Source organism: Thermobia domestica, chromosome 7 (genome assembly GCF_964235325.1).
Source record: "Thermobia domestica chromosome 7, izTheDome1.hap1.1, whole genome shotgun sequence".
Taxonomy (NCBI): domain Eukaryota; kingdom Metazoa; phylum Arthropoda; class Insecta; order Zygentoma; family Lepismatidae; genus Thermobia; species Thermobia domestica.
The window spans coordinates 24,605,717-24,623,793 of NC_137460.1; the positions used below are offsets into that span (position 1 = coordinate 24,605,717).

Genomic DNA, 18,077 nt, shown 5'->3' on the forward strand with positions numbered 1-18,077 from the left:
ACACCTTACGATACGCAGCTTATATTTTCGCCTACCTATCTGCGTTAAAAGAACTAGGATTTTAATAGAATTCAGGTAAAAATATGATTTAATTTCATAATTGAACACTGAAGGCTGTGTAGGAGCCCCCAAAACAGTGAAAAAAGCTACATTTTCCGTAAAGAAACAATAAGTTAGTGAAGCATCCAGTTCTGTTTTTCTAGGAAGCCATGTTTGCTGCCCAGCTATAATAGCAGAAGTGAAAGAGTGACTTTATTTTTTTTGTTATTCCAAATTCAATTAGGGATTAGGGACATTACGACCTGATTAGTGCATGTTGGTCGTGTATACAGTAAATGTGATTTATCATTATTTATTTCGTAATTGCATGTATGTAGTAGGTTTGATAGTACTGTAAATAATCATAATGGCAGCTTAAGTTAGTTCAAAAGGGCTCCTATCCCCTTTTCCAAATTGAACCAGTTCTAGCGGGGGAATGGGTTAGTTATTGTTCGTTTTAGGGCCTTTTCCCCTTTCAGGGGAAGGGTCCCTCCATAAACCTCGTTAAGGTGCCCCCCGGGCATCAATTTTTGGCAATCATTATGTAAACAATTGGTCAGGTCAATTGGACCTAGTGTTACTTTTCTCATTTTTGACCCCCTTTAAATTAAATAGAGCCGACTGTATATATCGACGAGGGAGTAATGTATTTTAAATTTAATGTGTTAGGTTATTTTCGTCAACATGCATGTAACTAAATGGTGCATGTTTAGTTTAGTTAGTTGTCTTTATGTATAGTACTAACAGTGGTGTATGTAGTTAGTAGTTTTGTGTGAGTGTGTGAATTTTCGATTTGGACAGTGTATAAATATGCTTTAATTTAGTACCATTTTGCTAACATAAATAAACCAGAGTAAATATTAAATTTCTGATTAATAAGTACAAGTATAGATTTCAGTACACGGTAAATTATGCCTCCACTACAGCGCCACAGCGTCCGGTTTCGGTACTCAATAGTTTGTTGACAGTACGACATCGCATGACTTAGTGATTTAGATTGTTTGATTTTGGACAGTTATTCTCAAATTACTTCCCGTGGACATGGTTTTCGGTTCGGATGAGTATACCTTCGTATAAAATAGCATGAGATCTTACTGTACTGAAAATTTTAGCTTGCTAGGTCCAGTAGTTAATGAATAATCCGCTGAAATAAAGAACACCTATTTTCTTAATAGAAGTAAAGTCCATATGCTGTTACTGTTCGTTTAAAAATGTAGGATTAAATTCTCTTTTCCCGTGGCTGTAGAAAATTCCATTGTTGCTTCAGTTTTATCAACAAATCAGAAATAGATTAATCGTTGACAATTTAACTTTCCGTAAATCCATGTATGATTTTTTTTTTAAACCTGCAAGGTAAATACAATTTGGGTGCTTCGAAATAAAGAGTACGTGGTTCGATGAATGTGATCGTGTGGTGGTTTGAGCGTGATAGATTGTGATAGTTATATATATATATATTTATTACTGCGTAATGTAAATATGTGTATGGCCTGCGTGAAAATGTACGAAATAGGGTGTTTATAAAATATTATTTCGTGCGGAAATTAGTAGATAATGAATGAATGTAATGAAATGTTAATAACATGATATATAATATGAATAAGATGATGACCCCTATAGTTAAATGGATAGGCCTAGTAAATTTTATATAGTGAAAATAGGAATATGTTTACGAAGAAAAGAAAATATCTCTCGCGTTTAGACTTCTACACCGGTGCATTCATCCAACCGAGTTTGCTACTTGGATAGTAAATTATAGTTGGGAATTGTGTGTTACTTTGCATTTATGTACCTCATAATAACAGCCCCAGATCTTAAGCCTTTCAATAGATAGAGTAGTATCATATGGGAATTACTTCTAAAGGTTGACAGAAATGATAATTAAGAAAACCAACTGCTATTTCCTGTGATCATCGAAAAGTACAGGTTTCGGTCAGTTGTACCTTTAACATTCATAGCCTCTCCGAGATTTTTTTTTTTTTTGTTGCTTACCTTATTTATTTATTGTGCAGTGTTCATATAACTCAGTTCGGACTATCCGATTAAATTAACTGCTACTAAATTTAGCGTACCCGGATGTCGACCCCTAGTCCCCTTAAGTATTTTCGTTTCTTTTCTTAGTTTAATTAGATGAGGGAAATTAACGACATCCCAGGCTGTGGCGTGTCTGCGCGGGGTAGCCATCGGTGATGTTTGGGTTATTGAAGTCACCGATCCAAAATTCAGTTTATTTAATTTTTTTTTTTAATTTTGGCAAATCACTAATTAGGGATATCTTAGCTATTACTCTAATTTCATTACTATTCTGGAATCTTCTAGTTTCCAAGAGGTCGGATGATTTTTTTTTTTTCTTGAAATTCTAAATTAGCGCCTTCTCTAACCTTCCGGACGATTTCCGGGAACCTGCTGGTTTGGGCCGGATACGGGGATCGGATTTCAATCTTACAACCAAATTCTTGTGGGATTGGGATCTGATGGACACAGAACTTGCATCCTTGGCAGCAGGGCGTTCCTTGAGTCTACGTATTTGAGTAGACCACCCTTTTGGCATGTTAAGAATATTTTGGCTATGGATTTGTTGAGATAGAAATTCGACTTTCGTCTTTGTAGCGTTAGTTATTTCCCACTTAAGTCTTTGGCGCCACTATTTCTTCGTCTTCCTTCTTCTCTATCTCTCTCTGTCTTCATTACTTCGAGATTTTTTTTTTTAAATTTCAACCTCCCCCCCCCCCGGTTTCTGAAACTCATGAAAATGTAAAATATTCCATATCATTTATTTCGATCGTATGTACTAACTGAGACATCGAGGGATGCAATTCGTGGAGGTATTGCAGCACATCTCAGGACCATTTTCGCGATATTCAATCCACCACTGGAGAAATTGACGGGAAGGTACACTATGCTTTCGGATTCCTAGAAACATTCGTTATTCATGGATCATACAAATTATATCCATTGACAACTGATTACTGGTTTTTATTTCTATTGATTGGTCATATAGTGTGTATGTATTATTAGTCTGGGCCCACTAGTTTCCAATAACATTGATTTTTTTTATATATACATCTATATATGTGCTTACATAGTTTTAAAAGTTACGTGCCTGCTCATTTTGTTGCATTTCCACCTCTTATGTCAACTATTTTTTATATATCTACGCGGATCTTTAGTAAATTGAAAATGATTATTGATTATCGGGTTTATACATATAAATTACAATGTTGCAACCTTATGAGGAAAAAAAAAAGTGAATTTTTGATAGTCAGGGTTTTTGTTTTTGTCTTTGAGCCAATAAAATATAAATATTTATAAAATATGAATACTTGTCGAATATGAACGGTTATGTAGGATTTAAACGTCGACGAAATACTACGATGGATATTAAAGTGAAATTTATTGTATTGAATAATATGAATATATATATATATACGAGTATGTATGTAATGGGCTCGGTATTTACCCTGGTTTTATTTAGGTTGCCATAGGTTTTTGACACCCGACCTTTACCAACTATTTGTGACATATAGCGTTACCGCGTATATTGTAATAAATTACATTTTGTTGAGTGGTTACTGATGTCTGTAACTATTAAAGTTGAATATAATGTTAAATACCGCATGTGAATAAAACAAGTAGCGGGTCGTAAGATAAATAAGAATAACCCTAATCCTTACCCAAATTTACTTCGAGTGAAATTAGCAACCTACGAAACAGTGCGCCTCTCCAACGACTTTTTCCATCAGTAAAACATGGAACAAATCCTTCCCCTACGATCGGACACCAAACTATTCAGTATCTAGAATTTTTGACTACAAGATCTATACTAGGGAAAAATTTAGTGATCTTAAATTCAACGAACTAAAATCTGTTTAATAAGTTAATGAGAATACCGGAATATGGAAATATGTTCCCAATATCTGTGACTGGATTTGATAAGTTTTCCTTAATATTGACAAACTTTGAAATTTTAGATAAAGTGCGTCGAGTGACGAAATGAGAAATATAAATATATATGTGATATGAAGCGACTATTTGTCTATAGCTAAAACAAAAACAATTAAACACTCTCATGGACACAAACCACAGTGCGAAAAGAGAGTTGGAAAAAGGAGCTATTATCGATGTGAGAACAAAGACTCATAAAATCGTCGAAATGTCTCCTCTTGGGACAGAGACCTAATAAAATGTTACTAAAGTGTTTTTTTTTTTTAAGAATGATTAACCAATTATATATATATATATATATATATATTTTTTTTTTTATTTTTTCTTTCTTTTTCCGCAACGATATATATAGATTCATTACACTGAATCCTAAATGTATTGATCTTTGAATTTTTTTTATTTTTTGTCTTTCATTTTTTTTCTTTTCCTTTTGTCAAATTCTCTTTTATGTAATGCAACTTTTAATATATATATAGGAAGAGAAATGTGTTATTTGGTCTTGATAAAATTAGCGAATTTCTATGCATGTTAATGAAACATTCTTTCCATGTATTAAATTTTTTCCCTGTTATGTCCAACTAATTTTGCTTTTATTGAAATGTAATAAATGTATATAGTAATGTAGTTAGGTTAGTTTAATTTAACTAAATACAACCCGAAGTATACATGGTCCTGTATGAATGTGTGTGTGAGTGAAATGTAGGTTTAGTATTAAGTGCACCAATTATCTTGTCATACATATGTGACTTATTATAATTATTGGTAGTTATCAATTGAACTCATTGAATGTTAATACTAACTTAAGTTGGCTCTATGAAGGAAGAAAAAAGGACTGAAGTAGCCTGAACGAATGATCATCATGAGAGAACTGTGAAAGTCAAAATCTTCGACACATATGTGATACTCTGATTTTTTTTTTTCTGTGGTCGTTTCTAACATGCCATCAACTTCGTCGTTCATTTTTCAAATGTTGAATATTAGTCTAAACCTTCTGGAAATATTGAATAAACGGTAAAATTAAACTTTCTCATCTATCTCCGAGCTAGATTGGGATAATTCGGTAGTTGGGGTCAAATGGATCTAGATCGGGGATGTATGGGTTAACATGTGTCTATCTTTGATCACCCTAATACCAGACATTCACCCAATAGCTAAAGGAAATGATCACAATTAGATAATTATTCACTTTCCTTTACCATATTCCTCAAAATATTTAGTAACAGCTTCCCCTTTATCACCTTCTTACTTTACATCTTTCCTCTTCTATCTTCTTTTTCTTTTCTTCATCTTCTTCTCCTTCTAATTTATTTTTAATAAAACTGAAAAGGGGGTCGTGACTGGGAATCCTAGATGTAATAAACACGGTCATGTATTTAGTTATTTTATTTCATTTTCTTCAGAAGTCCGATAAAAAGTTTCCTCGTTTCGATCGAATCTAGTATGTTCAAAATTAAGAAACGGCTAATATATTCCAACGTAATTAGACATAAGCTGATAGCTTCATGAACATCCCCACCAGGGGTGAAGGGTTCCCACTCACGACTTATTCTGTGCATCACTTTGTTGCAGATTTTTTTTTTTTTCAATCAGTTTTAGATTGACGAGCGGTGACAGGATTCGTTGTTATGGCAACAGTGGTTGCTGTGGCAACAGCCCATTTTTCCAGTTTTAACTTGAATTTTACAAAAAAAAAAAAAAATCTTGAATGGATATAAATGGACAAAAATTGGACAAAATTCTGAGGTAGTTAAATTTCCGATTTGAAGATGTCGCACTACAGGTGATCAAAGTGGCCCAAATTTTGAAATGTTCCCACTTTGTTAATTTGAATGGTACAAAATTTGTTCTAGGTTGGACAAACTTTTGATCTAATTAAAATTCAATTTAAAGATGTCGCACTACAAGTAAATGGGCCCTGTTTCAGATCACTTCTAGAAATTTTTTTTTTATTTTTCGGTATTTTTATACTGCTACAGGACCACACAATTTCAAATCCACACACACACATACAACAGTAGCAACTTTAACGTGGAAATTTTGTTCTAGTTGATTTGACACCGTTATTTATATCTTCTATTTAAAAAATGCGACAATCATACATCATTGCCGGGAGGATGAATCACTCACCCCTTTCTTATTCTCCTTTCACATGACCTTGGTAGATATTCTAAACCAACAACAATGAACCATTTAAAGATCTTCAGTCTATTTATATTAGAAACTTGGAATTTCATTTATGGGGAAATTTATTGCACATTAGAAATGATCAATATGGTCATTTCTTTAAATATGCATTTATATGCAATAACGACATAAACATGCACTAACCTCCGAAATATGCAAATATATGCACTATAAAAGTCTACTATTTTACCCCAAATCAATATCACATCAGGAAAAAAAACATGCAAATATGCAAAAATCCGAAGTCTAATAATAATGAAATCACAACTGGCAGACTGAGCGGCGTAGTGGTTAACGCATCGACACGGTATGCCGGAGATCCTGGGTTCGAGTCCCGGTCCAGTCAAGCCATTTTTTCACTCTCTGTAAGTTGTTTAATTCGCATCTACAGAGGATTGTTACGTGTTAAAAGAAATCGGTTGTTTCCTCCTTTCATTAATATATAGTGTAAAGCAGTGTTTCTCAAACTATGATCTGCGGATCATAAGTGGTATGCCCTTGTGATCCTCTTAGATTAGAAAGATTAGTTCAGAAAGACAGAAAAAATAAAAATTTGAGTGAGTGGCGTATCATTCGCTTTAGTTGAGAATCTGTAAATTACATAATTTAATAAATAAAGATTACACAAATTTTAATAGCGTATATTAGATGTATTATTATAAAATATTCTTAGTAACCTTTAATTATATAAAACCAATTCTGCTTATGTATTTTATTCTCACTAATAAAAGTGATCCTCACTTGAAAAACTTCGAGAAAGGTATTTTAGATGTTTGTCTTTACTCTTCCTAAAGATAGGTTGCCATGTTGCAAAAATCCTATAACTGTCATTACAAAAATCTTGCAACCATACAATATTTCTCCATGCAAACATAGTCTTGAAAGGGACTTGCAATAATTTTTTCATCTTGCAAGGAGTCAAACCATGTGCAACTTTCTGAATCGTCTTGCTTGCTTGCTGCTATCGCCCTTTCACTAACATAAAGAACAAAAAAGGTTCGCCGCTTTCGAAATGACGGGTTCTTTTGGACGGGAGGGAAAGCACGCCAAAATAAACATTTTTAATAAGAAGGTTCACAATTTGTCCACTAAAGTACAATGCTGCATGGCTGGAGATACGTTTCTTGCTTTCAGGAGAGTAGTACCGTGTAAACAGTAAATAGAAAGATGGGATTGCAAAATGAATTTTTTAATGACAACTATAAGATTCTCGCAACATGGCAACCTAGCTTAAGGTTCCGTTCGGTTTACTTTTCCACGTTGTTAGCTGACTTCAGAGCAACACCCTATAAAATACATGAAAAATAAATTGATTTACCGAATTTTCAATCCGTAGACAATATACGTACGTTCGTCTTTATTTCTGTGAAATTACGTACACGTGGATCGGAGGCATGCAGATGTTCCTTTACATTTGGAATTTAATTCCAGTTTATTTTTCTCCTTTTTTTCTTGGAAAACATGAAGATCAACCTGGTGTAGGTTCAAAATGTTGTTGCTTGTAGAAAAACGAGTGGTAAGTGGGAGGATAAATATACATTTAATATAGAAACACCACTCATTCGTAATATATATTAACTGGTTATAAATATGTTGCTAAATCAATTAACTGCTAGTTCTGCTTTTTTGCGTACAGCGGTACAGCCCACAAATGTGAGTATTTAGTTTGCCGTCATATTGGATTACACTTTCGGAAAATTTTCAGTACAATATGGCGGTGGTGGCTCAGTGATAGAGCGCTCACCTCTGGTGCCTGGTATTCCTGATTCGATCCCAGCTCTTGCCAAGCAAACTTCGTGGTGAACAAACACCGTGTGCGTGGATTTTCTAGTTGTACTCCTGTTTCCTTCCACGTGGTTTTCATTCCACTATTTCATTGATTCTCATCATTAGCTCTCTCTTAGCCTCGGTGCATAATCGTGGGACGTTATAATAGATTTTTTTGTTTCATTTTACTTGAGAACAGTTATTAGTTCATCTAATAACATTCTATATGTATTAAGCGACCTACTTCCTGAAAATGTAATGTTTATTATTACAGTTAGATATAATATTCAGAAAAGAGACCATTAAGGAATATTGACTACGGAAGATGAAATAAAATGAGAACAAAATAACAAAATAGGTATTATACAGGATGGTGGGCAAATGTATATCCAAATTTTAGCACATGATTGTTCTTGAGGGAGGTAACAAAAAAGTCTGTATCAGTGTATATGTGAAACCGCACTGTTTCGGAGATACACAAGGTGAACCACAAGACAGCACATACCACATGATATGGAAGTAGAGGTGGACAAGCCAGCAATGAACCCGAAAGACATTGTTACGTAGAAACAGTCACCAGCGTACCGTAAGACGTAGTGAAGGGGCAGGTAGGAGTAACATTTAATTAATATAACCTTGAGAATAATACAGCCACGTAGTAGAAGGCAGGGATGTGGTCCCACACTGAGGGCAGCGTTGTTAGAGGAAATGTTTAAAATGACCATCATCTGCACGAAGACAGGCACAAAATGCCCTCTTTATTTCCGTCATATTTTTTGCATGATGGGCATTCCGGATTCTGGTGAGCATATTTTGAAATACCCTGTAAATCTCAGGAACGGTGAGGTATCACATATATACAAAAAGACTTTTTTTTGTTGCCTCTTCTTCGAGAAATCATATATACCTTAGCGTATCATCCTGTTACAGTATACCTACTTGAATTGACCTTTCTCTCCAGACTGACAAACTGTAAGAAGAAACTTCTCATATCAGATAGAAGTTCATATGTATGTATGGAGAAAAATGCAGTTGCTGTCCAAAATCTTGTAAAAGTTAAATTTCAGCTCTCATTGTATTGAATTCGAAAAGCTGTAATGCAGCGGCACAATGTAAAGGAAGTCATGCACGCGCAGTCCAAAAAATACTTTTTTCATCAGTATGCATGGAATCCGCTAAAGGGTATAATTCCCAGACATACTCTTAGCAGAATTTTCATATATGCTCTGATCTCAAGGTGGGTCCAAAGTAGACAGTAGGTATGCTGCCTTGACAACAATGAACACGGAATGCTTCGGCAGGAAGTTGGAAGTGTTAGGAACCACCAGCTCCAACGTTCCTTATGTTCGGTAATATGCGTGCTGCGATATACTTTGCCATGATATATTTCAGTTTTTTTTTTTTTTTTTTTTTTTTTTCACGTATAAGCGTCAAACAAAACATTGCAGTACGCGTTATTCTGAACACGAGGGACCGTGATGCTAGCAGTCTCTAATACCTTCAGCTTCCGGCACAAGTATTCCGTGTTCACTGTTGTCAAGGCTTTTGTCTATTTTGGACCTATCTTAAAATCAGAGCATATCTAAAAATTATGTCAAGAGCATGTCTGGAATCCCTTGCATATAATTGCACATTGATAAAATATTTATTTTCGGGTGCGTATTTGACTTACTTTAAGCTGATATGTACCACCGCTCCCGCGGTTTCTCGAATTCGAAATAGCACATGTTGAAATTCAGTTTTTCCAGAGCTTGGAGACCCCTGTCTTTGAAATTATGTACTGTTTTCCCATAGGGCCTATGGACTTTTTCTCTTATTTTGATATGAGGAATCACCTCTTGCAATTTGTCGGTATAGTTCATCAACGCCTCATAATATATATAGTAACATTGAGTGGTATAGTTGAGTCTTCTTCCCTTTCTTAGCTACTTATTTCAGCCATTTTGTTCTAGATTATTTAAAAAACGGTTGCCGTAGGACTACAGTTCTGTCAAGGAACAGAAAATCATTCTTATTTATTCCTGTAGCAAAAGATTCTTAAAGAAAGAAATTCACACAAAAGTAAATAATTCTTAACTAATTCTTTTTTAATTCTAGAGGAAAAGAATGCATTCCCCAGAGCTATAATTTGGAGGGAGATCCTTGTTCATATTGCGTGGAATTCACGCGCTGATCTTTTTCTCGTCTTTTCTGCAACTTGAATATTTTTGTTAGTATGTGAAACTAATAATTATGTTTATGTTCACAGGGCACGATCTAGGATATTAGAGCAAGGAGATGCCAAAGACCGAGAAAAATATGTTGTAAAATTCATTAAGATTATGAAACACTTAAGGAAGATCAACAACTTCAATTCTTACCTGGCGCTACTGTCAGCGTTAGACTCTGCTCCTATTCGGCGATTAGAATGGCAGAAACAAATAACAGAAGGTCTTAAAGAATATTGCGCTCTCATTGATAGTTCCTCAAGTTTCCGAGCTTATCGGCAAGCGCTGGCTGACACCCAACCTCCCTGCATTCCCTACATGTAAGTAGATAAAATAAGTATTTAAAAAGTTATTGTTTTCTTTTTGATAGGAAAAGCTTGTTGTGTCCGTGAAACGTCTGGTAAAAGTCACCGCAATATTTTTTTGTTCAGTAGAGAGTAGCAGTCTAATGAATGAAGACTTGTGTTCGGTGCTTGGTACAGTCAGTGACAAAAGTTTTTTTTCCGTTTGGTAAAATTTACTTTGAAAATGACGGTGGAACGTACACCGTTTCACCGAGTTTCAAAACTGGAACGTACAGAAAACTACGTTCTTTATAATTTACTGAAAACTGTAATCAAATTGTCCTTCCATTCTGAAGTTATTTACGAAGCTTATTTTATCAAACGAAAAGAACTTTTATCGCTGACTGTACATTAGTGATTCGTAAAATAGGTATATATATCTATATAAAAATGAGTGTAACGATATTTGGCCCTCAGCTCGTCATAGACTGCTTGACCGATTTTGTTGACCCATGCCTAGTTTAGATTTTTATTATATTACTTTTTTTTTTAAATGCGTCTCCTAAGCGGGGAGTGGGGGTTCGAAATTTATGCGAAAAATCTAGTATCTTACACCGCTGAACAGTTTTGATTATTTTTGTTGCATGACAGGATCATGACACAGTTCAGGCTTCTGGCATGTTATTGTGAATAAAATGCGTATCCTAAGTGGGAAGCAAGAGGAGGATCAACATTTATGCGAAAATTGAGTATCCTACAATCCTCTCAAGGATCCATGCTCCAGCGTTTCTGAAAATTCACTTTTAAAGGGGACAGGGGCATCTTCTGTATATATATATTAATGCAACGAGCTTTGTTCCTTAATTCTTCCTAGACCGCTGGATAGATTTTGATTATTTTTGGTACATGACTGGACCATAGCCTAACTTGTGTTTTATCATGTTACGTGATTAAGTGCATAGTCTAAGGGGGAAGCAATTGTTCAAAATTTATGCGAAAAATGAATATTTCACTATCCTCCTAACTTAGGAAAATGTAACTTAATACATAAATTCTTCATTTAAAAGAATAGGACCTGTGACCGAGCATTTTAATGAATTCCCGTTTTAGGTGGGGGAGGGGACACTTTTTATGCATATAAAAAAAATATAATGGTGTTTGTTTAAGAAATCCTTCTAGAGCGCTGGACCGACTTTGACAATTTTTGGTACATTACTGGACCAGAGTCTAACGGGTTTTTGTCATGCAGGGTGTCTATCGGTCACGAAAGTCACAAATGTCAGGAAATGTCACGAAATCAGAAAACGGTCATGAAAGCCACGAAATTTAGCTTTTGGATCACGATTTTTTTTAAAACTGTACAAATATAAGTACGGACTGAAGAAGTTTGTTGTATAAAATGTCAAAATTCACTACCAAAAATGTCTATAGTCACCTTTAGATGCTACCAAATCGCAAGCAAAGCACACTTCTATTGCATTTCGGCCTAATTCGCACCCAAATTCGGTCTTAAGAATGTTACGAAATGTTACTGTTTTGTGAAAAGAAGGTCACGAAATTTCATTTTGGAATTTTAGTAGACACCCTGTATGTTAGTTTGCCCGTTTGTGCAATTGAAATATAGGACAAAAAGAAAAAAAGAAACACATTGAAGGAACATTACAGAGGTGACTCTTATTATTATTATTGTTGTAAATGTGTTTCATTCAGTATATTATTTAAGTATATATAATAATTATTTTGGGCATGAATATATGCAAAAGTGATGGAAATGGAGTTCAAAATGTATGAAAAAGAATACCTAAATACGATCCTGCTCTTTGTGTAATAGGGTTTCTTATATATTAAGGAAGCATACGTAATAAAATTTAAGAAATTTAAAACCATGCTCAGGAATTTTCAGTAATTCCTGAATATTACTTGTACTTCCGAGCTTTCGACTCTCTCCTAGAGTCTTGATCACAGAGGATAAAAACAGGAATAATAATAAGAAAAAATAATTTAGGAATTATATTCGACTTATTAAAGATTGATGTTTCCATTGTGATTCTCTTGTTCTTATTAATGAATTAAAATGGAAACACCAATGCTTGATATATCGAATGTACTTCCTAAATTTACTCTTGATTTTGTATTCTTTCTTTATTTATCCTTCGTGACCAAGATTCCATGGAAGAGCCGAAAGCTCGGAAACACAAGTAATATTCAGGAATTACACAAATTTGTAAGTAGAATATTAATAAAACTTGCTTTCATTCGTCATAACATTTCGAGCAATCTTCATGTGAATTTATTGTTATTTAAGCTACAAGAATTTATAAGTAAACGTTGTTTCAACTCTGATTAGAATTTTCTTTTTTTTTTAAAAAAAAAAAGAAGAAGAAAGAAAGAAAGGAAAAAAGAAAGAAATGATATAAAATGAAATCTATGAGTTTAATGTCCCACGTTAGGCCGGTTAGGCTAAGGGAGACAGATGATTAAACCAAGCGGATGATGGATGATAAAAGAATTGGTGGAATGTGAAATGGGAAGGAAACGGGAGTACCCGAGAAAACGCACGAGTACGATGTTGTCCACCACAAACGTACTTGGCCTCAGATTGAACCAGGAACCCCACGCAACAGTGATAAGCACTCTACCACTAGCCTACCCGTGCCCCCTCCTTCTTTCAAAGAAACAAAATAAACAGATTTTAATATTCCTTAGATATTGCATATAAATAGTGTTTTGTAGTCAGTGTAAAAATATCGTGCACTTACCACTCATGTCTTCTTGATTCAAACAACCATGTCTTGAACTTCCAGCCGGTTCATCATTAGGTTTTTTTTCAATGATTTAAAGGAGAAAAGAAAATAATATTAAAATGGAAACCCATATTAATCCGTCTTACTGTAGATACTTTGAAAAAAAATCAGTTCACATGAAGACTTTCATTTTCATAGTCATTTGTATGGGAAAAGATAAAAATAATAAATGCAAGAATATTTTTGTAACAGTAATAAATAAAGTTTAAGGTACTAAAGTTAATGTTTAAATACTTTAGACCTACACTAAAACTGTAAAAACTAAGAGTATTCGTTCATATTCCAATATTAAAATGTGCTTATCGTTGGAAACAGTAAATTACGAAGGTTGTCCAGAAAGTACCAGACGTTTTGGCCTATGACGTCAGTGGGCGGGATTAAAGTCACGATCTTGGAGTCAGAACGTTGCCACACTCAGTACGCATCAACTGTGGTAGCGTAAGGACTGTGACGCTCTTATTGTGCTTCCTGTTACGTTACAATGTGAGCAGCAATAGAAAATTCCGCCTCCTGTGAGATGAGTTTTATGATTAGGGTTTGGTTGGCTTAAAAACTACAAGACAATTGAAATCCATCGCCAACTGTGTGAAGTGTACGATCATGGAATAATGAGTGATGGCCAAATGAGGCAATGATGCACACAGCCAAACGTACCCAAGAGCTTTTGGATAGTTTTAGATGGGAAGTGTTCGATCATCTACTATATAGCCCGGATTTGGCGCCGAGCGACTACCACCTATTCCCAGTGATGAAGATATGGTTCGCTACACAACGCTTTGATACTGACGCCAAACTGTTTGCTGATGTAAGCCAGTGGTTGAAATCGCAGGGGACAGATTTGTATGGCGACGGAATTGAAAAACTTGTGCCACGGTTATGATGAGTGCCTTAATTTGGATGGCGATTATGTAGAAAAACAGCTTAAGAGTGTACCTTTTAAATGTATATAATACAATGTGTTTTGTTCATTCTGTTGCTTGTTTATTTCAAAACGTCTGTTACATTTTGGACAGCCCTCGCACATCAGACTTCAAACTACAAGTACACTTTAGTGTTTCAGCATGAAGAAATAATCTTATTTTTCACAGTATTTAGTGTGGATTCGAGGTAGTTTTTAAAATAAAAAAAAGATTAAATAAGGCGTAAAACTTTCACATGCTTCTCCTGTTTAAAATTGCATTTGCCCAGAAGTTCGCAGCAGTCCCAGCGAATCAAATATAAGAAGGTAATAAATTGATTCCAAAGAGGAACAGGACATGTAATCTAAGATAAAATAGTTTCATTATATTAGTACAAGTTGCGTAAAAATAAAATGAAATCATTGACACTTCTCTGTATGTTTGTATTAGAAAATGAATATTGTCTACTTCTTCGCAGAGGTTTAGTGTTGCAAGATTTGACATTTGTCCATATCGGAAATAGTGACCTCCTTCAGGATGGCTCAATTAATTTCTCCAAGAGGTGGCAACAATTTAATATTGTTGAAAATATGAAGAGATTTAAAAAGTGGTAAGTTTTGTTTTTATTTATATATTTACCTATTTGTTTACAGAAAGTTTCAGTACAGCGCAAAGCGGTTGGATTCTGAATCTGTAGAACAAATCACACATTTATAACAATTAAAAGGGAAATAAACGAACATTAAACAATACCGCAAACAAACAAACGACATTTACTCGTACATAAATTAAGACTCACGTACATGGTAAGACTCATAATTATTCTATATAATAATTGAATTAGTCGAAATTTACACTATTCGACACACTACATTGTATATAACGTACTTGTTCCACATTGAACTCCTATAAAAATTGTCCGATTTGCACAAAACTTCCTGTGTGTTTTCTTCAAAGTTTGAAATTAGGACTGTTAGTAGAGTTCAAAGTTGGTCTGTGGATATTTACTGCTCCCTCAACTTTAAAAAAAGAAAGAAATCCTTCACTCGCTTCTATTATGCATGATTAGTGTGTTTAGATATAATAAAAGACAAATTTCAGTGAATCTTCTAGTTTTATTCAATGATATACAATGGGGGAATAAATAAATAAATAAATAAATAAGTAAAATCAAGACTCGATCGAAAACCGAACCCAGATCTCCGTCTTTGCTTTGCCAATGCATTAATCACTACGCTCCCAAGTCCGCTCTCTGACAAGCCACATATCCTTCCACTCTTGAGATTGGTGCTTGGCCGCTCAGATCAAATGGACTACTACTCAGTTCCATGTAGACTGTAATACACCCTACAGTGTCTAAATTGAACAAAAGTTGTAGCACAGCCATGTAGTTTGACTGGTTGACGACCAACTTCAAGGATGGAAGGCAGGATGGCTTGTCTGAGAGATCACTGAGTAGCGTAGTAGTTAACGCACCTCGCGGAAAGTCCGAGGACCTGTGTTTGATTCTCTGTTCAGTCGTGCATTTTTTCTCTCTTGTTTTCTTTAAAAAAAAAAAAATAAATAAAACAATTCGCACTACAAGTGGTAAGTTTCATTTTACAGTGTGAAACTACGTAGTCTTCTAAACTATCCGAATTCAATATTCAAACTAGTACATCTATAACTACTGGTTGTAATAGCGAAATAAGAATAAAGATAGAACATGTTCCTCGGATGCTGAATCAATAACAAAAACCTATTTGATGTCTCTTACCCGTTTCTGCTCCATGAAAATCAATATTGTAACCGAGAAGTACTAGTAAATTTTAACCACTTCCGGTTTTCGTAGTATGGATGCTGATGGTACAGCGTGTGTCAAAATGAATATCGAGGTTCCAACGCTTTGTAGTATTTATTACAATTAACTTACAATTTTAAATAATACCTCAAATGAAAGAGCAACTCAAACAGTTTTGTACACACGCATGCACATGCACTGTTTCCTCTGTCTGCCGTTAGAAAACGCTAGTAGCAAAGATGGCGACTAGTGAGCAGAAAGCTTTTCTCGTTTTACATTTTGCGAAGACTGAATCTGTATTTACAGTGCAACCGTCTGTATAGTGAATTTTAAGGGGACGCATACAACTACGTCCTTATCGTTTAAAGTTGCTACAAGCTCTAAAGTCTACAGACTACGGTTTACGTGCCAACTTTGTAAATGAAATGTTGCTGCATGATGATTTTTTTTTTTTTTTTTTTTTTTTTTTATCGTGTCGTCTTCAGTGATGAATGAACATTTCACCTAAGTGGCGATGTAAGCAATCATGATGTTGGAATCTGGGGGTCAACAAATCCCCACGAGATGGTACAGTTGCAAAAGAAACTCTTCTCAGTTGAATGTGTTTTGTGGCATATTCCGGCGGAAAATTTATGGGCCTTTTTCGCCCATCGTCTCGATGTTTGCCGTGTGGACATATGGTCTCACATTAAACGTTTGTAGCAAAAACTGTGTGGGTTGCTTTTTCATTTGATGTATTATTTATAATTGTACGTTAAATATGATAGATATTACAAAGCTTCAAAACCCGATGTTCATTTTGAAACACCCTGTATATTCTCTTGAGACATTGAATCGATTACATAAAGAAAATAGCTTGTTGCTATCAATTACTCCGTTTCTGTTCTATGATGATCAACGTTGAAACCAGAAGTAGTTGATTTGTACAACTTCCAGTTTGAGTAGAGGCTTGACGGAGGAGATGGAACTTATGCTTGGGACTAAATTGATTGCAAATATTCACCCTTCTATATCTCTGATCGTTCTTCCTAAGACACCTATCAACAGACGAACGAACGAACATTCTATAAGATTTTCGACATTTATTCATAGCGTAGTTTGGAAGTCTAAAAAGGTTAAAAAAAAAATTAAAATCTGTTTTTAAGAAAATTATTTTAAAGAAATGTATTTATACACCAGTAAAAAAATGGGGAGCATTTTCATATACAATCTATGTATATAAAAATGAAAGTAACTAGGTTTGTAACTTCATAACTATTGAATCACCCGACCGATCTCGATCAAATTTTCAACATAGATGAGGTTCGGGCCTAGGATGGTTTGTAACATTTAACTTTCACGGTACAACATAGGAGGGGGAGGTATTTAAAAATAATCGAAAATGACGGATATTAGTGTCGAATATATAGTTAACGAGGTTGCTTAGATGAACAGTGATACTTCCGATGCCGTTTAAATCCAAATTCAGTCCCGCAACTTTGAGGAAAGGGATGTCATCGATATTAGTGTCGAATCCATACTTTTCGGGGTCGTTCAGATGAACAGTGACACTTCTGATGTCGTTTAAATCAAAATTCACCCGTTGATGTTCAAAATGAAACGTATTCTTCCCGTGGGAAGAACGGGTATGCTGCTAGTTAATTTATAAGTATGTGAGCGCGCGCCCATGTTTTTTTCAGTAATGTATAAATATATTTTTTAAACTAATTGTCTTTAAAGCAGAATTATTATTATTATTATTATTATTATTATTATTATTATTATTATTATTATTATTATTATTATTATTATTATTATTATTATTATTATTATTTTACTTTTCGGTAGGATTTCTTTCATTTTTCGTACTTAGTACGATTTATTTATTGATTTTTTTAGGGAAAGCATTTTTTAAATTTTTCCTTGTTCAGGTTTTATTAGTTTTTACTTCGATATGTGTTGTCATTTTTTGCTTTGGATTTCAATACTTATTTTTCATTCTTGCAAAGGTGAAGACAATTAAGTGTACTTGTTTCTAAAATCAGTAGGTTAAATTCACTACATCGTCATTAACAGCTTGTTTAAAGCAAGATGTTTTCTGTGTTTATTTAACCATTTTAATTTTGTTATCTTTTTTAAAATAAACAATCCTTAAAAATTTAAATAAAAATCATTCAGATCTACTGTTT

At 34.4% G+C, this 18,077-nt stretch overlaps 1 protein-coding gene and 1 long non-coding RNA gene across 5 annotated transcripts in view; one reads left to right on the plus strand and one right to left on the minus strand.

The window, feature by feature from the left end:
- Nucleotides 1-18,077, plus strand: part of C3G (C3G guanyl-nucleotide exchange factor) — a 211,415-nt gene that overhangs the window by 176,724 nt on the left and 16,614 nt on the right. For all 4 annotated transcript variants that reach the window (XM_081764273.1, XM_081764274.1, XM_081764275.1 and 1 more), the window contains exons 13-14: nt 10,184-10,462; nt 14,608-14,739. In XM_081764273.1, coding sequence (XP_081620399.1) covers nt 10,184-10,462; nt 14,608-14,739 — 411 coding nt within the window. The remainder of the gene's footprint in view (nt 1-10,183; nt 10,463-14,607; nt 14,740-18,077) is intronic.
- The window catches only part of LOC145689922 (uncharacterized), a 268,690-nt gene that overhangs the window by 54,867 nt on the left and 195,746 nt on the right, over nt 1-18,077 (minus strand). The window lies entirely within an intron of this gene.